The sequence below is a fragment of the Melospiza melodia genome, chromosome 5 (genome assembly GCF_035770615.1).
Source record: "Melospiza melodia melodia isolate bMelMel2 chromosome 5, bMelMel2.pri, whole genome shotgun sequence".
Classification (NCBI taxonomy): Eukaryota; Metazoa; Chordata; class Aves; order Passeriformes; family Passerellidae; genus Melospiza; species Melospiza melodia.
In genome coordinates, this window is record NC_086198.1 from 69,351,550 (window position 1) to 69,374,986 (window position 23,437).

The window sequence follows — 23,437 nt, forward strand, 5'->3', positions numbered from 1 at the left end:
GTGCGAGTGGGACGGTGTGCGAATCCCGGGGCAGGGACGGTGTGCGAGCCCCGGGGCTGGGACGGTGTGCGAGTGGGACGGTGTGCGAGTGGGACGGTGTGCGAGTCCCGGGGCCGGGACAGTGTGCGAGTGGAACAGTGTGCGAGTGGGACGGTGTGCGAATCCCCGGGCAGGGACGGTGTGCGAGCCCCGGGGCCGGGGCAGTGTGCGAGTCCCAGGGCTGGGGCAGTGTGCGAGCCCCGCTCCTCGGCCGACCCCGTCCCAGCGCTCGCAGCATCCGCGGCCGCGCAGCGAGGGAGCGCTACCGTCGCTCCAACAACCGCGGCTGCTGCCGGGCTCCGGGGCGCTAAAACACGGGGGGTTTTGTAAAGGACGGGGTTTAACAAGGGGCCTGGAGCCCGGCCAGCGCCTCGCCTCCGTGCCTCGCAGGGACTCCCCCGCGCCGGGGCGGAGCGGCTGAGTCACCCGCGGAGCGGGGCTGCCCTCCCGAGCCGGGCTGCGGAGCCCCACGTGCCGGGGATTTAAAGAGTTGGGGCAGCGAGCGAGGGCATGCCCAGCAGAGCGGCCGACAGAGCGGAGCTCGGCGGACATGGGACACCCGTGCCACCCGCAGCGCCCCGCGGGCACCCCCGAGCGCGGCCCGAGGAGGGCAGGAGACGGCGCGGGGCTGCCCGGGGCCCCGCTGCTCCTCGTCTTCGTCCTCATCGCCTCCTCCATTTCTGCTTGCAAAGGTGAGGCTGGTCCCGCTCGCAATCCCTGCCCGTTGTCGCCGAGCAGGGTGCCCGCAGCCTTGCGGGCTCGGCTGGGCTCGGCTGGGCACGGCTGGGCACGGCTCCGGGACTTGGTCTGGGCTTCTCCCGCATCCCGGCAGGATTACTCTGTCCTGGCAAAACACTCCAGCAACTTGGGGAATAGGCTTTTGTTAAAAGAGATTTCATTTTAAGTGTCGTTTACTCTGATTTTAAAAGGTAAGAAAAGACGTGAAACAACATGTGTCACAAAATTGCAGGGCAGATTAGGATCCTCTGGCAGTCATTCCAACCTGTAGCAGTATTTATCGGGTGAGGAATCCTGAATGTTGCTATTTTTGTAGCAGGGGGCTCTTGTGAAACATCTAGCGGACTGTTTAACAAACCAGGCTCTCTTTTTGACTCTATATTCCTACCTCAGATAGATAGATTAGCTGCTTAAACCTTGTAAAGTAACGTTACAAAATGCTGTGCAAGGACCATTTCTATTTTGTTTGTATTTTATTTGTGGGATTTGTTCTAGTTGTGAGGAGTTTTTTTCTGCTTTGTTTTGTTTTTTCAATATCAATAACCAAAGAAATCTAATGGCAGCATACTTAATATGTTAAAAATAAGTTCTGAGGATGTGGAAGAGGGGAAGGAAGGAAGAGGAGCACAATGGAGGGCAGTGGCACCCAGTATTTCATCACTGTTCTTTCACAAATGATTGCCAGGAGCTTGTTTAGGGATGCAGTAGAGGGAAGAGAAGACGTAAGATGTGAGTCCCAAGATGTGCATCTGGCATTCTACTGCCTTGAAAGAAGTTGCATTTCCTAAAGAGGGCAGAATTGAAGGGTAGGAGAGCAAATGTGCTGTGGACAGTGTCGATTTTGTAGAATGACTTCCACCTCCGTGTTCCCTTTAAATAGTACTCTTTTCTTCAATAGCACATGCTTCTTTCTTTCTTTCTTTCTTTCTTTCTTTCTTTCTTTCTTTCTTTCTTTCTTTCTTTCTTTCTTTCTTTCTTTCTTTCTTTCTTTCTTTCTTTCTTTCTTTCTTTCTTTCTTTCTTTCTTTCTTTCTTTCTTTCTTTCTTTCCTTTCTTTCCTTTCTTTCCTTTCTTTCCTTTCTTTCCTTTCTTTCCTTTCTTTCCTTTCTTTCCTTTCTTTCCTTTCTTTCCTTTCTTTCCTTTCTTTCCTTTCTTTCCTTTCTTTCCTTTCTTTCTTTCCTTTCTTTCTTCCTTCCTTCCTTCCTCCTCTCTCCTCTCCCCTCTCTCTCCTCTCTCTTGCCTTCTTTTTTTTTTCCCCTTCCCCCTATGGTTATGGTGTATATTACAAAAAAACCTTACCGTTTCACTGTGTATGCTGTTGTGGAAATGAATGAAGTCCTGTAGGTACTGCAGCCCTGTTCTGGATGGCATGATGAAGGAACACTGCTCAGCCTTTGGAGGAACATAGTGCTACGTGCACAAAACAAATGGGATTGCAGGTGAAAGAAACATTTCTGAATATGTAGAGAAGGGTAAAGGAAAGTGAGGAGTGGGAAACAATTTATCTTCTCTGTCCAGAAGTTTATGCTACAGGCCAAAAATAAAGGAAAAAATTATAATATTCAGGCTTTCCTTCTTATTGCACTAAGTTTTACTAATGCATGCAAGTGAATTTCTTTAGGTCTCCCTGAAAAGCCTTGGGAACCAGTCAATGGCAGAAGCAGTGTTCAGAGATGGGCAGGCAATGCTTTGGTGGGGAAGGCGTTCTAATTTGAAATGTTGCCCTGTTCCACTCTTTTAACTAGGATACTAATCCCAGGTAACACCCCAGTTTGAATACAATAATTTAAGAGCAGAAGACAACATAAGACAACTGTAGCACCTTTAATTTATTTGGCATTTTTCTTTGAAATGAAACAAAAAATTGGAAATCAGTTTCCTTGTAATGTGAACAATTCAAACATATTTTTAAAATCCCACTTCTATAGTGTGAAATTAAGAGCCTCTCTAATTCTTTTTGGGGCAAAGCAAGCATCCATAGTAATTAGTCACCTTACATCAGTGCCAGTACAAAAATGTGGTTTTGAAATCCATCCCATTCCATTAATGCCTGGAAATAAGTACTGTTGTGATTATTGTTATTAGGAGCAAATGTAAAACAATTAACATGATGGCATTTATTCCCTGCTCACTGGACATTGTGTCAGGTCTAGATGTCCAGCACCAGTTTCCCTCCCATGGGAGTTACAGCACATCCCCTCACTGACACCATTGCGTGGTGTCTGACACACTCACGATTTGGGGATGCTCATTTCTGCTATTGACAGAGACTCTAACAATGCACTGCTGTCAGAAATACACTGCCAGGTAAAATAACAGTGGGGTAAGAGGGATATTCTGGACATTGAGCTGGAAGGGATGCTGGGACAGTGACTTCCATGCCTGCAGCCTGGGTGGGTAGAGATAGAGAAAGGAGCTCCCCCAAGTTAAGCACAGCTTCACTGCATCGTTATGCAATTAAGAACACATTTAATCTACTGAGGGACAAGCTTTTCCACATCACATATGCAAGACAGAGGAAACAAATCCAGTTACAGATGTACTGTCTATCACCTTGTCAAAACAACATGTTTGTACCATGGGCACTATTTATATGCAACCACACATTACGTAGTGCATGTTCAATTCTGCAGCTGTAGCACGTGGGAAGGCAAGAAGTAGAGTCCAGATCCTCAACTCACAGTGCATGCACTGAAGGTGAGCAGAATTCTCAGAAAACTCGAGGTTGTAGGAACTGGACTGTGATTTTCTGAGGAGGTCTCAGTGAGACCTGAGTAACTTCCACACTGTTTATTGTTCAGACATGTGAGTGTTCATATCTGCTGTGAACTTGTGATAAAGCATCCTGCTGCGTTGCTGAAAGAGAGCAGGGAAAAATCTACCAGACAAACCACAGAGCACCCAGGGTCACAGACTTCCTTGGACCAGGCAGCTCTCAGCCTTTGCAGAGGTGGAAATGTGCTAGGTATGTCTGACCTGGGACACATACACAAATGACCTTTGCTAAGGTACAGCATTGCTGAGCACAGTTTGTGCTTCCAGGTGCACCAATGCCATCCCAAGCACTCGAATCAGATGAGGATCTGCAGCTGTTGAAAGAGGTAAGCATCATCTGCCATGTGGTACTCTCCCATTTCTTCTGTGCCCATCCTTGCTACAGTCCCACCTCACTATCCAGGGTTTCTCTTGCACAGAATTCAGCTGTGTTTTCTTCCAGTACATCTTCCTGTATGTCTCCTATCCTGGCATCAGCAAAGAGATGAAATATCCAATTTTCCAGGTAATCTGAACAGCTGCTTCAGGAGGATGTTGAGACTAAGTGCTGAGATGTCATTCTGAGAAGATATTGTCTTGTCTTAATGGAGAGCCATGTTTGAGAATTGTCAATGACCAGGCAGACACTGTCCCTGGAAGCATCACAGTGCTCCTCACATCTGGTAGATTTATAGTCTGTACATGATACTCAGGAATTGTTTCAACTCATCCTGGCTTGCTTCTTGCATCCTCTGCTCTACACACAAGGCTGGGACACTGTTCAATCCTGTTCTAGCCTCTCAATTTACTAGTCAAAGGACATTGTACTGTGTCAATTAGCCCCTCTAATATGTGGCTGCTGATTGGTATCATAACTTCCACCCTCATCTCTGAAATGAGCGTTTGTTTTGACTCTGGAGTGTGACGCATGTGTTAGCACAGGCTCTTCCCTGCCCTTTGGGAACAGATGGAGTGGCAGGGCATGACATGTGGAGAGGGTTTATCCTGCAACTTGCATGCCCTGGTGTTGCTGCAACTGTCAACTATTGTGTTGACATTTAATTTAGTAGCTTTTGATAACATTGGAAAATAAGTGACTCATCACAGGGGCAGATGCAGAGAGTAAATTTCTTCTGACTGAAACCATTACAGGAAACATTCTGCTTACTGTCATCTCCCCAGTTCATATTGGACATAAGTTGGACATAGTGACTCAAAACCTAACCTATTCTAGACTGGCACTTGAATGAGCCCTAGTGATGTCGTTCACCTGGGAAAAAATGGTCTCTTGGGAAGCAAGAACCTGACAACTATAAGGAGTTATTGAAAGTTAGTTTTTTACATTCTGGATTTAAAAAGCTGTTTTATACATTTCTGCATGTCTTGATAAGATTTGTTAGCTTTAAGATTTGTCCCTGTAGTGCCTGGAAACCAAGACAAAGGTCCTGTTGATTTCAATTAAGAAAACGGTATGCATAAGATACTAAATATTGTAAAATTTTGTAATAGAAGTAATATAAAAGTTATCATTAGAACTAGAATTATGCTGGACTGGAAAGGGTCTAAAGAAAGAGAATTAGATCTATATTTATATACCCTAAATTGACCTAGTTACTCACTCATACTAGGTCACTGAGGTTTCATAAAGTGCAAGTAAGTAATAATTCTTCCCTCTTTGCTACTTTACTAGTGGACCATTCAGGAGAGACCCTGCCTCTAAGTAAACCTGGTGTATTCCAGGAATGGCTCTGAGTTTATAAATTTGAGAACTTTGTCACTAAGTATTTTGTTTCATTACTTGTCTCTTACTTCCTTTGTTTCTTTATGTTAATTAACCAACCCCAAGCAACTTGTAATCTACCCTTAGGCCACATTTCTAAGACAGGGGAGCAAATTTTGGAGAAGAAACATAAAATATAGAAACTATTAAATTTTTAAAAATGAATTAACAGAAATGGTAGCTTTTCCTCCATCCTTGCTTTGTCTGCAAAGGTTTTAGCTGAAAGATACAGTTGTGTTGAACAATTGCAAAGCAGTCTCTGGCTTGTTCTGCTACTGAACTGTGGTAGTTCTCTGTGTCAAGTAAATAAACAAATAAAACCCAAGCACAAACAGCCCCCAAGAGGAAACAGCCCTTTCTTTAACATAAGCTTCCAAAATTACTTCAGCTTGATTTTATCTCATTCATTGCTGACTTCTTCCTCTGTACTTTCTTACTCTGAAGTAACACTTACTCTAACGCATTCAAACACGTGTAAGATGAAGGAAAAAGAGAACAGATTGGATGTGTTACTAACAAAACCTATTTGAAAAGGGAATCCTGTGAGCTATTAGTTTTTCCACTATATCTGCTAATGCTTTTTCATAGACTGTCTCTGGAGAAATGAATCATCTCTTGTTCTGAAGTGCTCAGATAAGCACTATTTTTTAAAATTTCTTTTTTCCTTTAATGTTTTCTTTGCTAATGCATGTTGCTTAGGGCTTTTTCTCTATAAAAAATTTGCAAGAACAATTGCATTGCCTGCTCTATCAAAAAAAACCCCAAAACCACTATGTTTTTGAAAGCCTGTGAACAACATTGGCAAAAATATTTTTTCGTCTAACACTAAGAAATATTACATGGAAAAAAATAGCATATACTCATTGAGATTACTAGGATACAACTTTGAAGTTACTTAATAAAATTGTAAGTTGCTCTTGGACATCATTATTAAACTGTGCAACTTCATTTGCAGTACTGGAGACTTTTCCTTACAGAATACTCCAAGCTTTCAGTGCTGGTAATATTATTTCTCTGAACTCAAATACCTGTTATTCCATTTCTTATTCCTTCTCTATTAACAACTTCAGTAAAAAATTAATCAGCTCTTTCATCTTGGAAAAGAGACGGAAGGAGGATGTAATTAATACAAGGTTATGAACCTTAGGGAGAGGATGGGCAGGAATCACTTGTTTGGTACTTCCAAGATGATGACAGCATGGAATGAAGACAGCTTTGAAAAGACTGGTGTAGACAAACAGTAATGGTGCTTCACACAGTGTTTAGGAAACTTCTGGCACAAACTGAGTGGTGTGCATAACGTGTGCCAGCACATATCATAATCACTCAAGGGATGCATGTGTCATACACCTGTAGGGATGCAGTAATCCAATTGAAAGAGTTGTGTTTGAGGATTGATCCTTGAATCCCTTGCCTTAGTTCTGTTATTTTCTTCACAGTTTTGTATAATTCAAAGATATTGCAGAAGAGATTCAAGTTCATAGTTCATGCTCCATATGCTTACAATTATAACTTAAAATATGACTTAGTCTGAGAAGTTTGCAGTTAGGAGAAGTATGTGCTGGGTACAGAATAAGAGTCACAGATACGTATGTTTGTTCAGATCATACAAATATAAGTTTGTTGCTGCTGTTGTTTTCTTTTTTTTTAATATGGTTAAGACCCTTTCCCCCTTTAAATGCAAGGTATTTAATGAATGGACCTATAAGGATGTCTTACAATAGGCAAGCATGCCATGCCATCAGCTGCACTTACCCTTTTCTGAAAATATGCATATTTCACTTGTTTTTATTACTCTGACTTCCTAAAAAAACCTGTGTGAACTCTTACAGATAGATGAGGCATGTTCTGCTTACCTGTCCACAGACTCTCAGCCTCAGGTGAGTCAGACAGAGGTAACTCTACTATTTGGATACTGTTTGTTATATGCAGTAGAATTGGAAGTGTGATACCTGAGTTCCTGTTTTCTTTGTATTAGGTATCCAGTACACTGGAAGAACTTTGTTTTTTGATCATGGGATTTCTCCAGAAACCACAGGTAACACACACAAAAGGCTGCTTAGCATTTTTGAAGCCTGATCTCTTACTGTGCCATTGTCTACAATGAATTCTGAGGACCTAAAATGCAAAGTGTCATTCAGCACTGGAAGTACTTCTATCAGTTTTTACTGTGAAATGCCATGTGCCAGAATGTAACACCTTGTAAAGACAACAGGGATACATCAGTGTTTGGAAAATTTTCTCCAGGTTCAGTACAAACTGTTAGGTGTTTTTATGGCTCTAGACTAGAAAAACTAGGAATTCTCAACAGACAAAGAAATTTACTTAGGAGAGTGAATCTCCTAAGTAAAGGAGATGAACAAGGGAACATCTGGTAAACACATCTGACTCTTCTAGGGCAGAGTAATCAATGTTCTCTACAGAGTTTGAAATTATTAGTTAGATTGATAAGCAAAGGCATAAAATACATCTGCCAAGGAAGAAGGATATTTCAACCCAGTACTGAAAAAGATTATGTATTTAATCAAAATTATCAATTGTTCTTTTTATTTTTATGAATAAAAGCCTTTCTACCAACTATTATTCCCACAGGGTTTCGATGAGAAAGACAACACCAAAAGGGTAAGATGTCTATATATGTCCTACAATCCCACTAAAAAAGGCAAGAAAATCTTAAAACTCTTGCCCTGCTTTGTAGTAAAACCCCACTTTTAATTTTTTTTGAACAGTTCTTATTTCATTATTCTAAGACTCATGACTCGGGCAACTCAGACATCATGGTAAGTGGCATAGCCCCTCCTTATGAGTGAGTACATGTGTGCTTGTATGCAAAACCAAGGCAATATTCCTTTTTGCAGTATAGCAAAAGGAATATTGCCAACTGTATAGCAAGCTCAGGACTGGGAGTTGCATGTTTACAGCACAGAAGGGGTTTTAATAATATGGGAGAGGGTGATCACTACTGTACAGTTGTGGAAAAAAAATCTAAAAAACTCACCCGAACATTCATGGAAACCCAACTGAATCTTAATCTTGCAGTTTCAAATTTTAAGAATGAGAACAAATACTTTTTTTGGGTATTGGGACATAACACATGCAGTGATACAATGTGGACTTACAGGACCTGAGAACATGACCATAACTACTAGATACTCTTGAAAGCATTTTTATTAATTTTTAATTACACTCTATTAAGTCATTTGCACATGTCATAAATATGTAGAGCCAAAATAGTATTTCAGTCTCACTTGGACTTTGGAATATATTTTGAATGAAAAACATAGTTTAAACCATGGCCAAGAATTGTTGCTCTAAAACTATTCTCATAAACCAACAAGCCAAGTGCGTGATCCAGTCTTGCTTTTGAGATGCAAACATGCTCTGTTATCTGTTATCTCTACATCTATGCACCACAGGATTTTGAGTTAAACATATTCATATTTTCTTGTTTCTTAACAATCATTCTTATATGCCAATGTCCATTTTTGCCTTGTTCTTTACATTTCTTCAGAAGTATGTGGTGTGTTTCCTAGAAAGTGACATTGCTCATATTGGTGTCAGTGTTTTCATGCTACAGCAGCTTTGGAGGCTTTAATGGCAATTAAGGCACAGTGAAATGAGCTATTTCTGCTGCTGCCCCTGCTTAAAAGGTTACTGCACTCCACTGCACCACCATCCTGAATACCATTGCTGCTGCTCCCAGAGATCACTGCTCTCTCACTTTTGGTTTAGCTGTTCAGATGACAATTTTCTAGCCATTCTCAGAGGTGCTTACTTAGGTGAGATCCATCATTCTCACTTTTATAAGCTCTCTCCACTGGCTGCAAGACAGAGCCCAAGTGGACAGCTGGGATGTTCATTAACTACTTCAATCACAGCAGATTCCTTCTTTCCTACTTTTTTTAGGTGTTACGATCCTATATTGCTTACCTTAGGCAGATAGCACAAAATTGGCTACAAATAAGCAAATTCTTTTTACCTATTAAGTAAAACAGCATGTTGGTAACTCTGGTTACTTCATATATTATAATTCTCTTAATTGCATTACTTTTCAAAGAAGTATTGTAGCAAAAATGCATTGTTTTTTAAATTACATTTATATGAGTGGAAGGTTTAAATTGGTTAATGGAACACAGGTTTTTTACACTTTAATTTTTCCTGTGGACCTCTCTCCAAAATCCCACATAGCTTTGTTTTTCCAGGGCGAGTACTTACAGGGCTGCACACAATGACACTGTGCATAATTAGGCTGTCTGCAAGCTAAAAGTCTTGTTGAACACAAGGAATTTCATGATCAGAGCTTAGATAGAGTGACCAGTGCCATGGTTACAAAAGTCCCTTGAGAGTGGATTTCTACTGTACACAGTTCTTTAGCAAAAAATATTTTTTTTTTTTGTTCCATTTATTTTGAAGTAAAATGAACTTCTCAGTACAACAGAGGTTGAAGCTGCTAACTTCTGTAGTAGAAAATTGCAGAAGTGTTAGTAGGAATACTGTATGGCAATATTCTCAGTACCACTCATAGAGACTGAACAAAGTTTGAATAGTTCCAGGAGTCTGTAAATGGTTCTTAACTTTCAGTTAGCAAAGGTGAGGATACACAGCTTTTCCCTCCTTCACTCTGTGTAGTGTAAATATAAATGTTGATTTCTGTTTGTTGTCAAGTCAAAATGTTTAAAAAATAAGTTTTTCAATTAATCAATTTCTCAGTCTTCAGTCCTTTATTGGTGCATGTTTGGTCCATGAGTCAATACTGCAGAAAGAGACTTTTTGTGCATCATAAGGGCCAAATTCCACTGTTGCTCATGTGTGTGTGTTCGTGTCCTCTCAGTCATCTGTCCTGCATCCTTTACTGCAACTCGTTCCTCAGCTTAATGAGAGAAGACTGAAGAGATACAAACTGGACGTATGTAAACTGCATGCTTATGTTCTTACACTTTGTGATTCATTATCTGTTCCAAAAATGCCCTTGTAGACCTTACTGCTTCTATATTTTGGTTGGTCTACCCAAATCTTGATGTCAGAGAATGTGCTTCAGGAAGGGTTATCTTGCTGTTATCTTTTTTCTTCCTCATATTGGGAAGAACAACAGAACCTGCTGTACATAAACACATCCACCTCTCTCCCTGGCTAGATAAGGAATTGAAAAGGTGGGTGAGTGAAGGAGGAAACATGCTCTATTAAATTCATTCTTTCTCCCCAGTTTGAAACAGCACCAGACTTTTTCACAGCTTTGATTCCTCTTGAGCCACAGCCTGCCTGATAGGATATGATCTAAGAAAGAAGACTCAAGCATTATTTTGGCTAGTCAATATAAGAGACTGAGCAAAATACCTTCTAGAGGGCAGTCATTCAAATAAAACTCTAAGTAATCATACATCTTCATGGATACATATTTTTCTGTGTACATATATACATGCAGGTTTGTGAATAAACTTGCATATTTATTATTTATTAACTCAAACAAGAACATGTAATCTTTAAGGAGGGTCTGGTTGTAAGAGAAAAATCACATTAACATAAATCACAGTTTCTCACTAGTAATTTTACTTTTTCTGTTCTGGATGAATTTCTTAATCTTGCAACAGCTGCCAATTTTGTTCCTGTTTTCATTTTTTTTCACACATCGAATAGAAAAAGTAGAAAATATTACATATGAATACCATTAGACTCAAATGGCAATGTACAGAAAAATTTTTACCCTTTTGAAATATAAAAAATTATAGTAGTGATCAGATTATAAATCCAAGATGAGTGTTTCAAACGCAGATAATGCTAGAATTACAATAGAAATAAAAATCATACAGATGTTTTATGTACAGTAAGAAACTGAATACAATGCTATATGTGATGAATTGAAGTCAGAATTAGAATTAAGACACAAAAATTATGTGTAGTTTTAACTCTACTTCCTTTGAAAGCTTCCCTGGATTGAATCTACTTCTGTAGTTTGGAAATGATGGGAGTCATCCTGTTTTACACAATTCTCACAGCATTAGAAGAGAACAGGTGTGATTCCTTTCTATGACATTTCACCTGATGATCACTTCACCAAGAGATTACAGCAACCCAGTTTTTAGTTGGGAAATACTCCCATTGCTAGATAAAAGCCATCTTAATTTTAATGTTCTGGTAAGCATAACACTACAATTTTTTTGTTTCTCAAGTTTACTGTCTCCCCACCAGCAGGGCAGACACGTCACTTCCCTCTGATGCCAACAGAAGCAAGTAAAACACTGTGATTAAGCTTATGTGTTCTCTAATCATGAAGGTCTCATTAAAGCAACTGGATACTTCATGTTTTTTACTTATTGTATTTTAATAGAATTTCTATTGTCTTCATCATTTGTTAGCCTCCCTGCTATGTGGATCAGCAGGCAGCTGTTTCACCCTGTGTGCAGCGTGGACAGGATAGACTATCTCATGTACTGCTCTTTGGCACTTAATGTGAGAGGGGTGGTTATGGCACATCTTTGGGAACAGTCTGGGGTCTTATTCCTGGCAGAAGCCCAAGCATTTCTGATATTTAAACTTTGTATTTAAACTTTGCATTTCCAATATTTAAACTTTGTATTTTTGTCCTCCTGCAAGATGCAAAAAGCAACTCTCTCTGTAGAGACCGCTGTCATGAAGACAGTCTTGCTGTGCCTGGGTAGTGAGCCCTGGAAAATCAGAGGCAAAGGCTGTTCCTCATTTCTAGTGCCATTAAGAAGCAATCTGAGCTGATTTAAAACTTCAGGTGGAATTTTTTCCATTCATATGTTCTCTTCCATTTCTACATGACAACATAGACTTTGTGTTGCTGACATGGGGAAATGCACATAAAGCATTTAAGGAGTAAAACTGTATGTAGTACTGAAGAAATATTTTTTATATATACATAAACATCTCTCTGTATGTATTAATTTACAGCTGTTGTTATAATTTAAAATACCTTTTTCTTCAGGAAGAACTTCAAGGACCTGGAGTGATTCAAAGCAGAGGCTACTTCTTCTACAGGGTATGGTTTGTTAAATTTTTTTTTCTTTTTGTTTTGTGGTGAGAGGTTAAAAAAAAAGTGGAGAAATAACTGAATTACAGAAAGAATTACTGTGATTAAGGATATTTTTTTCAGTTAGACCATTCCACCCTACGAGACATCTCCAGGTCTGCTCCTGACATTTCCTTGTATTAAAATAAAGGCATTGTAGGAATTTTTAAAAAATCATATTCCTAGGTTTGTGTATACACGAGACCATTCTGTGCCTTAAGAAGTCATTGGTTATTTCGTCTCTATTTGCTAGAGAAAGTTCTAGAAAATATGGCATCTTGGAAAATCTTTGTAAAGCATTGTTCAGCAGGGTATGTTTGCACATGATATAAATGATATAATGATATAAATGATATAAATATGATTCCACCCTTACACACTATGCTAGGTCTGACCTTGCCATTTTCCTTCTGTTTTGACCAGTAAGGTAAGAAACTAGATACAGAAATTCTCGTGAGACTGAATCTACTGTGTTCATCTTTTACACCATAGAGGCTTTTTCCTTCACTTTAGCAAAATTGAAAAGGTGGCAATCAGACTTTCTGACATTTCTGCTTAAATAAGAAAGTGGCTGATGGCTTTAAATAAAAATGTTGCTACGGATGTAATCAATGATCCTAAAGGCCTTTTTGCAAACTAAATTATTCTATAATTCAAATGAAAAGACCAGAGATTTGTATAGTTACATTTCTTAAGTATCAGGCTTGGATTCTTAGAGTTGTTATGACAGGCCAAATTTATGGGTAATATTAACATTGGTGCATTCATGCTTCCAGAGTAAAAGGCAAATCCATATTAAGCCCAGGAAGAAATTTTTATCAGATTTAATAGAAGTTGTATCAAGTCCCTCACTAGTGCAAAATATTTCTGAAAAAGAGTACAGTAAAAAGAGAAAAAGTCCTTGCCTATATCAAAGAATACAGTCTAAAAAGAAAACCATTGAGAGTGACATGTATTTGTTTGTTGATAGCAACAAGAACATATAGTACAATAATTCCAACAGTCAGAAAGCACATTTTAAGAAAATGCAAAAAGAATAAGGATTAACAATCTCTTGAAGTGACTTCTTACAGTTTTCTCCCCCTTATAAACTCATACAAGATAGAAAATTCATTCTTCAATTGATTTGCAGTAAATTTTAGTATATAATTACCCCCCAGAGGTAGATACAGATTAAACAATAACTTATCTTAGGTCTGTCTTTGACAATAATCACAATGACACTGCTGAGAAATTCACTAATTTCTATACACACCAAGTTGTTAGGGGCTTTGTTACTAAATTCTGTCAGTTTTACAGAATATATAACTTACTGAATATTTGTCTTTCAGCCACGTAATGGAAGGAGATCGGTGGGTTTTCGCTAAGGAGGTATTTATTTAATGCTTTTGATCATGATCTACATGTAAATTAGTTCATTTTTATCCAAATAGACCACAATTTTTTTGTTGAGAAGTTGTCTCAGAAAGCCTTTAACTGTGTAATTGGCTTAGATTTCCACCCACAAACTTTTCCCAGATGTTAAATACACTTAGATGTGTTAATTACTTTTATCTTCAGGGGAAGTGAATATAAGCTGTAGGTATTCAGTTCCCAGAACAGAGAGCACAGAGGTGTTTCAGGCAGCAAGAAATGGAAAATATCCCACATTTGTAAACAATTTGGAAAGTACTGACGATGACAAGTAAATCTAAGAAGGAACTGAGTCAACTACCTGTCAAAAGAATGCTGAGAAGTAAACTGACAACCTGAAGGTAACTCCTTAATCTTGCAAAGATAAAAACTCACACTGAAACTGAGTGCAAACTTCAGGATTTAATTTCAATGCCTGCAACTATCTGGAGAGATGTAAAAATGTAGACCAATACTATGTTTTTCTAATGTATTTTATTCTGCCATCATTTTTAAGTGTTATATCAACTTAGAGTTATATCAACAGCTAATGCTCTATCTTATTTTTCAGGATTATAGATTCCTGACTTAGAACTAAAACTGCAGGAATGCTGAGTACATGGACATACTGTTTTCCTTACAATAATTATTCATTATTAATGTACAATTAGAAATCACTCGAATGTAAATATTCTTAAGCCAGAATCTGTTAAGAAGGTCTTTACTATCTTGATTATATTAAAAGCATATTAAAAGTATTTGTTTCCTAGTGTTATGATGTTTACAACCACATGTAATTCAACTGTAAAAGAGTCACTGCACACAACACTGTCTGTTTGCACACAACAGACATCATTGCCTCTAAAACCCTGTTAAGCAAATTTTCCCTTCTAAATAAAGGCCCTCAGCCAGTCAGTTGTTTTAATGAGAATGTTTGCAATCAAGACTCCTGTGTTTTTTCCAGAATATGTTGTGATTTGTGTGTTTCACCATCTGAAAAAAAAAAAAAGAGAATTCTTTTTCCCTTGATAAAAGGAACCTGAACAAGTTGCATGTTTTGAAGAAATCTTGTGACTTAAATTCAACTAAAATATAATGGCATTCTTTTTTAGCTATTAAGAACACAGATGCATGATGGTTCTCGTTTGGAAGAAGACTTAATTGCAAATGGGGTCACAATTCACTTGAAAAATCAAGTACTTTTGATGGAGACTGAAAGAAACACTACTCAGAAGCACAAGTTACCCTTACAATCTTCCCAGCTCTTCTCTCCGAGTTTATTTTCACACCAAAATTGTGTTAAATTATGTTGTTGAGGTTGTAATTATATTGAAAGTAACTAATCACTCACAAGGAGATGATCTTTAAGTCCCTTCCAATCCAAACCATTCTGTGCTTCTGTGACTCAGTTTAGAAGTGGGCCAAAATTTTTAACATTGTATTGGCTGGTCCTGGTTTGAATTTGCCTCAGCATTATTGCTCCTGCTTCTGCACTTTTGGATGAGCAATAAAACTTCAGAAGGTAGTTGGAAAAATTACGGCCTCAGAGGAAGCCAAATTGAGAAGATCTTTTCCTCTTCTTGCCCACTTGTTTTTCCTCTGCACTTTAATAATTAACACTTCCTATAACAAAATTCGTTCAATATTCATGGTTTAATTTTAATGATTTTGACTTAGTTATTTTGAAAAAGATCCTGAATTAAATATTCAATGCAGATCATGACAAGTGGTATGACATCTAACATGTACAGATAATTAAGTTACAGAATTTCATAAAGAAGCCAGTCAGTGCAAGGAAGATTACCATTCTGAATTATTAGTAGCAATCCACCCCTGTATTTCTGTATTTTCCTGTATAGTTATAACTAAATAAAGTCCTTTTTTCTCCCTCTCTCTAACCCAGAGTTATGACAAATTTAACTAATTTCTGAAATAAATACATATTTTTCTTTCATTAGTTCTACATTACATCTGCTTATTACTTTTCATGCATTTAAAATGTTTGGTGACTCTGGAGAACAAAGGTGGACTTCTTTTGTTTGGTTGGTTGGTTTGGGTTTTTTGTGTTTCTAGTGAAACCATATGAATGAATGAATCTTGAAGAATTAAAGGAAGCTGAATCTGGCTTTAATGAGACTGATAGGAAAGCTATTGATATGTACAGGTGTGGTGAGAGATATCCATCCAGATTAGCAGTGCACATATCACTACTGTACATGCTCCTAAAAATTAAACTCATAATCTTTTGAATAGTAATGTCTGCTGACTCACACAACTGCCTTTTTTTACTTTCTACTCTTTTGACATCAGATAGAACTCCTGATTGCCAGTGGCACAGAGAAACAGTTTGCACCATATTTGGCTTTGATGTTCTCTTAGGGCAAAACCATTTCCTCTGAAAGCTAGATATTTAAAAGACACTGTTGACCAGGCCACAGTGGAAAGCACTGTTACACATCCTCACTTGAGCTGAGGATGCACTGGGCCATGGTGTGTTTGGAGGTGTGCTGTGTTTGAAGTGTCACAGTGTCAACATTTGTCCCAGTTACACGAGTAGGGCTCATTCTCTTTCTGCCTGATTAAAGGGTACCCCGCACTCTGCCACACCAAAGACGACTCTGCACACTAAAGACACATTCTGCTAGTCTTCAGACTTTGTGCAATGATGAGAAATGTTCAAATAAAGAAGCTCTGAATCCCATTTTCTTTCTCTTGTTTTGGATAGAGTTTTCTGTGCATTTCAAGCCAGAAAGAATGGACAATTGGTTCTGGGTATCCCATTTCTCTCATGTGCACAAAAAAAAAATAGGAAAAACAATATCTTGTGTCTCCAGTTTTGTGATAGATAATGTTTTGCATATGGGGTACTTACCACCTATATGAGGATGGCATGCCATTAAAGAAGAAAACTGTATTTTAGTGCTGGAATCAAACTGTTCAGAATTTTTAATTGATTAAGTAATTAATTTGACTATTATGAGCAGAATACATTTCTTCTTCTAGCATAGCACTCATTTCCAGTACAATATAGTTTCTAAATATATTACTGTAATAAAAATGCAAATTATTATGAATTACTATAATAATTACTATAGTTTCACTATATCATACATTAAAATTTTTGTGCTGTAGTGGTGGTAGCTGCAGAACCACAGCATCACAGAATGGGGCAATCTGGGTGAGAAAACAGTGGGTCACAGGTCCAACACCCCTGCTCCAGCAGGGTCATTCCAGAGCACATGGCACAGGATGGCATCCAGCCAGTTCTTGACTATCTCCAGTGAGGGAGACTTCACAACCTCTCTGGGCAACCTGTAGCAGGGCACAGCAAGCCACAGAGTAAAGAAGTTCTTCCTCATATTCCAGTGGAACTTCCTGTGCATCAGTTTCTGCCCATTGTATCTTCTGCTATTGCTTGGCACCCCTGACAAGAATTTGGCTTGGCTTCATCCTCTGACACCCTCCCTGCAAATACTTACAGACTTTGATGAGGTCCTGTCAACAGGTCCCCTCTCAGCTCTCTCTTCTTGAGGCTGAACAGGCCCATTCCCTCAGTCTTTCCTTACAGGAGAGATGCTCCAGACAATAAACTCGTGTGGTTTTAAAAGCCAGCAATGGATCCCTAATAAACAGCTATTGTGTTTGGTTTGCCTCTTATTCAAAGTAGATTTCAATGACTTTTCTATTTCTTACCTCAGGAAAATGTTCATTTGAAGTTTACATTGAAGGAAGGCACAGGGGAGACCAAATCAAGTCTATAAATAACTGAATGGAGGGTATAAAGCAAACAGAGCCAAGGTGCTTCCAGTAGTGCCCCATGACAGGACCAGAGGACGTGGGCACAAACTGAAATGCTGGAGGTCCCTTCAGAATACCAGAGAACACTTTTTTACTGTGAGGGAGAACAACTGAAATGTTGCACAGTCTTCTCCCTTGGTGTTGTTCAGAAGCTGTCTGGAGATGGCTCTGGACAGCCTGCCCAAGGTTGATGCTACTTGAGCTGGAGGGTTGAATCGGGTGACCTCTCCTCCAAGCCCAGCCAGGCTACAATTCTGGAAATCTGTGATACACAGCACACTGTTCTTAGGCACAACTGGGGCACAATCAACCTTATTCAACTATTTAATAGGACTACACCAATCATTTTACTTACAGTGCCATACAGAGTCAATGTGCTTGTGAATTTGGGTTCAGAAAACTTTGGCACCTTGTATCGACTTCAGCAACTGTTGCTTTACCAGACATTCATGTGTATATTTTTGTACATAATTTACAAGTTACTCTGCTGAGTTCTGCCCAGCATTATATTGTAATTAAGAAAAATGAGGCATGCAGTTTACACGATATAAAGAAGCTAATGTGATCAAAACATTTTTTCTATCTAGATTGTACCTGTACTTACTGCTGTTGAATTGTTAAAATGAATAAAATAATTATAGGACTAACACAGTGTATCTAGTAATGTACTCTCAGAGAAAGAAAATAATTGACATAAATATGTGGAAATTGTGAACCAAAACTATGATGTACTGTTGCTAGAGTATAATAGCATTGTACATTTATTATTTTTTTTAATTTTCTTTTTGTGAAAAGCATTCCACAGTGGCTTTCAGTTAATTAATAGCTGCTTTTAGTTCATCAAGTTTCAGTAAAACATTTTCCTTTTCTACATTGCAAGTATTTTTATAGACGAAGACTGCCATCTACTGATTATATATTTCAGTTTTCATTAATTATTTTAAAACTGGTAAATACTAGTATAAGTACTGTAATTCCTCCTTAAACTAATCTCATATTCAGAATCACACAAATATTTAGTACCTGCTCTAATTTTTTCTTGTTTCATCTCAAATTATAAATGCTTGTACAATTTGTTTGTTACTCAAGTTTCCCAAATCTGATATTGATGAATTAAGAAAATTAATTTTAATGTTATATTATTGAATAAAGATTGGCATAGATACCTTTCTAGCTCTAAAATTTTAAGACTACCAGCTCAAGAGTTACTTAAATAATTTAAGTAATTGAGATGCACTAGATATTCTTTTAAAATGCATTAAAAACATTCCAAAGATGCTTGTTATTATTTTTATTTTCTAATTAGGCCGCAGCACTTGCAGGAATGGAAATGTCTTCAGAGGAGGCAAAAGTATGTGAAGCTAAGAGAAAGTTGTGGAAAGCACTATGCAAAAGAAGCATAGAAATGCTCCAGAGGATGTTTAGGTTATAATTAATCTTTATTGGTCAAACATTCTTGCATAAGATGTAGAATACTTCAATACAAAGAATTGAACTGGTAATTAAAAAAAATCTAGAAAAATTAAATACAAGAGACTAATGAGATAGCAAATTTTTGGAAGCAATGGAATCATAGAGCATCTGACTTACTCGATTTGTTAATTCACTTTGTGAGAGTTAATTGTTCACTTTTGTTCAAACACATGAAAGACTTATTTTGCATTATTTAAGTGCATGCTTATCACCATGTGTGCAACCTTGCTGAGATCTCTGGGTTTCACTAAGAAAGTGGTGTTCACTGTTTTCAGGTTCTTTTCTCAGCAGGAGTGGTCTAACAGGATTATTCTACCTTTACTTCCCCTTTGACTTGAACAAATCAACAGCCTCTCAGGAAAAGTCTCAGTTATGCAAACTGAGGAAATCTTGTCAGTTTATCGACTGCCCAGTAAATTCTCTAATGGTAGCAGAAGTTGTGACAGGATGCAGCAGAAATGGCAAAGGAACTCCCATGATTAGTTCTGTGTATGTTAGCAGTTCTATTAGAAGTTTTTGAAAAGCACTGAGAACTAGTACAGAATGTTTAATCATTTTTTAGGTTCAGACAAGTTTCCTCTTTTCCTTCTTTTCAGGCTTTTTTGGGAGGGAGTTTATTCTCAATTGTCAGGAATCAAACATTTTTTCCCAGAAGCAAAAGGAATAGGACAACCAAATGAAATTGTTAGAATTACAGTAATTTAAATTTCAAGATCTGAAGAGAGAAAAGAGTAGCCTTTCTTGATTTTCATTTGATTTGTATAATGGAGAACCAATTCTGCATTTTACCATTGCATAGATAAGGACCTGAGGAAACTTGTAATCCCTTAGGAATGAGTATGAGTATCCCCAAAATCTCTCATTACTACTAACAAAACTGGCTCACCTGCCTTTGACCTCCAGGGTCCACAGTCCACATCAGCTGATTTAACTTCAGTCAGATACAAAAGATCCTAATTGCTCAAAAGGCTGCAGGGGAACAAGAGAAATTCTGTTCATTTTGGTGTTATCTGTTATTTGGTGTCTGTGTTTCTTCCTCCATTGGTTAGTTTTTGGGGTTTATATAGATTGTATTTTAAATAATAACTATGAAGATAATGAACATGGTAAGGCATGGTAAAAATAAAAATATACAAAAGTTTCCCTGATGTTACTTAAGGAGTGGAGAAATATCTATTGTTAAACTAAGATCTAGTTTAAATAAAATAAAATGTATGTTACAGATTCAAAAATGTCATTTAACTCTAAAATGGACAAAATCAGTTTTAAAAATTTAGTGAAGAATGAAACTGAGGCACATTGCTTGAAGTGTCTGGTAGCTTTATTAACATATTTCATATAAGATGACTGCAATGTATTTTTAATTCAACAGTTCTTTAAATCACAATGATCTAGGAAGAAGCTAAATAAAATTTGTCCTGCGATTCTTATAACATATTAAAGTAGAAGCAGACTGTATGAAAAGGTACTTGTGTTCTTCAAATGCTTCAATAACTTCAGTTATTTTACAAATAATTTACACTAGAAGTGTCATTTTATTTCCTTATTCTTTTCTAGTATCCCCATGTGTTTGCTGGTTAATGATCACCTCAACCTGCTGTCCTGAAAGTTTCCAGAAGGCAAGTTTCTCAAAGCCATTGTAAACTGCTGCATTCAGAATTCCAAGGACAGGTGTTTACCCACAATACTTGTATATAAACTGGTGAAATACAAGCAGGTTCATTGGGATAGCTAAACATGTGGGAAGATATCTGAAAACAGAAAGCACTAGCAATGTTTCTAAATAATTCACATTATGAAAAATTGTTGTTGTTTGTAATCATTGGATCTAAAGGCCACTTTTTAAAGGTTGAAAAGGCATTTCATTATTTTTGAAGGGAAAAAAAGATCTGAAAAAAAGGCCAAGAATTCGTATAGAACTTGTGTAATTCTGTGGTGAGGATATTGCCTAAACACGGGTATTTTGCAATTCCACGGTAAGATATTTTATTGAGATAAAAACATGTATTGCTTGAAAAAAAATTAACTAAGATCATGTGTTCTGACATAAGTTGGTTAAAATGCGGTTTTCTACTCCTTTGGTAAACCTACTGGTGGACACCTACTGGCAGATACCACTGCTGGGAGCTTTTCTTTTCCAGATTCAGAGATAACTAGTAGCTGCATTTCAGAGACAATGCCTTATCTGCCATTATCTGCCACTTCAAACTAGAACGCTAGCTGGTAGTTTTAAATGTAAATAGGTCATCAGGGACTTTAGACACGATTGCAGAGTCCCTTCAAGTATCAAAGCTGGCTGCTGTAAAAGCAGCATTGCTTCCTCTCGGCAGCGAGCCTGAGCCTCCCTCCCACGCCCGTGGCTGCTGCCAGGGACACACGCACAGGGTGTGACAGTGGGAGCGACCGGGAAAGAGCCAAACCCCCCTCTGGTACCCCTGTCTTTGTCCAAGCAAAGTGACCACACGATTCTAATTAAAGTCATCAGATGTGACAAGGCAGCAGCAAAATCCGAGCTAATCTGCAGGTTAAAACCAGGTGTTTCTGGTGTGGAGTCAGTTACGCTGTGTGGAAGAAAAGGCTCCAGGAATATTAGCCAACCTTGCTCTGCAAGGATTATGTGGATTGCGACAGGCTTTCAAGTCCACATCCACTCATTTTAGTATTCTGGAGTGATGTGAAATTTAGTTTCAATGCCAGTTTCCTCAAACAGACCTTCTTTTGAACAGGCCAGCGTGGATCAAAAAGGAACACACCAAGCATGTGGTCGTTCTGTGGCTCTGAAACAGATTGTGCAGGATGGCAATGGCATTTCTCTAGGAAACATGGCTATAGCTAATGGAAGTGCATTGGAAATTTCTGCATTTCCGGCTCAATGCAGTCCCACCATTCATCAATTCACAAGAAATCTGCTGCTCCCAATCTGGCATTGTTTAAAAGCTGTGCCGGCTCTCACATAGCCCGTGTGAGTGAATCAGAACTATCATTGCACAGCAAAGTCACTCTGATGGCAAGAACAGAGCAATAGTATTTCTAGGAGAAAAAGAGTTTCATAAAACCATCACATCATCTCTAAGCTGTCCTGTTCCTTCAGGATCCTACAAAATAGTGGCAAAAGAGAAGTAACATTAAAAAAAATGACCTCACTTAGGCCACAGCTTTGGCAGAAAATCCCAATGTGTATCATCTGCACAGCTGTTGTTGCCTGTTCTGATCTTGTCAAAGAATAATTTGTCACTGCAGCATTGCCGTAAGTAGGTGTTATGCTCCTATTCATGCCAGGTGTGAGATAGTGCAGCATCCCTACTTTTTCTGAAGAATTATCACTGGTTACTAAAAATCTTCTGGCAAATTTGATGGAAGTTATTTGTAGCCTCCTGGTTTCTTTGCCATATTTGCGTTCTGAAAACTAGGTTTTTTTTGGAAAATAGTCCCACATTTTCTCCTGGATGTTCTACTCTTGCTGTACTCTATAAGCTCTACTACATTTCATCAAAAGAGATAATATTATTCACTTTCCTTATGTTACATTTTCCTCAACTAAAAGCTGGAATTGGAGTATTATGAATAAGTAACAAAAATAAATATTTTTACTAATGCTTTTCAGAATTCTTTCAGTGGAAAATCTCATAGTTAGCCCTTTGGGAGCACAACTGGTAAAGAAGCTCCTGATCCTACAGTACCTTTTCAGTATCTAAGACTTTGGTCACAGTTGTAAATCAAATGAACTACCTGAAAAGTAACCCAGAAAGGAAATCAATGACAATTTGCAGTCAAGTTCTTTATTTTATTCTAGACGCAAACACGAATTCAACTTCTATAGATACTTTTAGATACATTGCTATTCAGGTATCAACTGAAAAATAAAACCCTTTTAGCTGAGAGAAAAAGCTGGAATTACTTACAATACACAATCCTGAGCGTTTTATTCTACAGAAAAGTGTTCGCGCATTGCTCTGCTGCAGGCACGACAGGATTATGTTTAAACAGTCGCCGCATATTACAGAACGGTATTACAAGCCTCGTACATACAAAAGGGTTGAGGCAAACACGTCTGCTCTCTGCCGCTCTGGGAATTTCACCCGTTTATGGACAGGAAAGAAGAAACCACGGACCTCCGCTGGGACGGGTTCGTTGAACCCCTGAATTTCCCGGAGAGGACCCGGGATGTCGCTTGTTCCGCTTTGGGAACGCGCGTGCGACCGCGTTATGTGCCGGGTTCACCGCGCCGGCGGGGAAAGGTCTCCTTTCAGCGGAGCCCCTTCCGCGGGCTCGGCAGGCGCCTGCAGCCCGGTGCCCGCTGTCCCGCTCGCAGCCTGGCTGCCCGCCCGGCGGCCCCGCGGCTCTGCGCCTGCAGCCCGGTGCCCGCTGTCCCGGTCGCGGCTGGGCGCCGCCGCCATTTCCCGCGGCTCGGGGTGAGGTGAGGCGAGGTGAGCC

The 23,437-nt window shown here is 38.8% G+C and overlaps 1 protein-coding gene across 4 annotated transcripts; it reads left to right on the plus strand.

Moving 5' to 3' along the window:
• The first annotated feature begins 472 nt into the window (after positions 1 to 472).
• On the plus strand, positions 473 to 14,490 carry NMU (neuromedin U). Of its 4 annotated transcripts, none has more exons than XM_063157250.1 (10): positions 473 to 731; positions 3,819 to 3,877; positions 7,143 to 7,190; positions 7,289 to 7,348; positions 7,903 to 7,932; positions 8,040 to 8,090; positions 10,142 to 10,216; positions 12,257 to 12,310; positions 13,672 to 13,692; positions 14,304 to 14,490. In XM_063157250.1, exons 1-10 carry the CDS (start codon positions 590 to 592, stop codon positions 14,322 to 14,324), a joined length of 561 nt encoding a protein of 186 aa, XP_063013320.1. In that variant the 5' UTR covers positions 473 to 589; the 3' UTR covers positions 14,325 to 14,490. The 4 variants fall into 4 exon arrangements, with proteins under 4 accessions (XP_063013320.1, XP_063013322.1, XP_063013323.1 ...); XM_063157251.1 differs by having other exon boundaries at positions 475 to 731; positions 13,672 to 13,711; XM_063157252.1 differs by lacking the exon at positions 10,142 to 10,216.
• Positions 14,491 to 23,437: the final 8,947 nt, after the last annotated feature.

Bases quoted from the DNA above. Each gene is read 5' to 3' on its own strand.
- NMU (XM_063157250.1), top strand. From the start codon at position 590: ATGGGACACCCGTGCCACCCGCAGCGCCCCGCGGGCACCCCCGAGCGC. The intron at 732-3,818 runs GTGAGGCTGGTC...TTGTGCTTCCAG, and splicing joins CTCCATTTCTGCTTGCAAAG to GTGCACCAATGCCATCCCAA. The intron at 10,217-12,256 runs GTATGTAAACTG...CTTTTTCTTCAG, and splicing joins TGAAGAGATACAAACTGGAC to GAAGAACTTCAAGGACCTGG.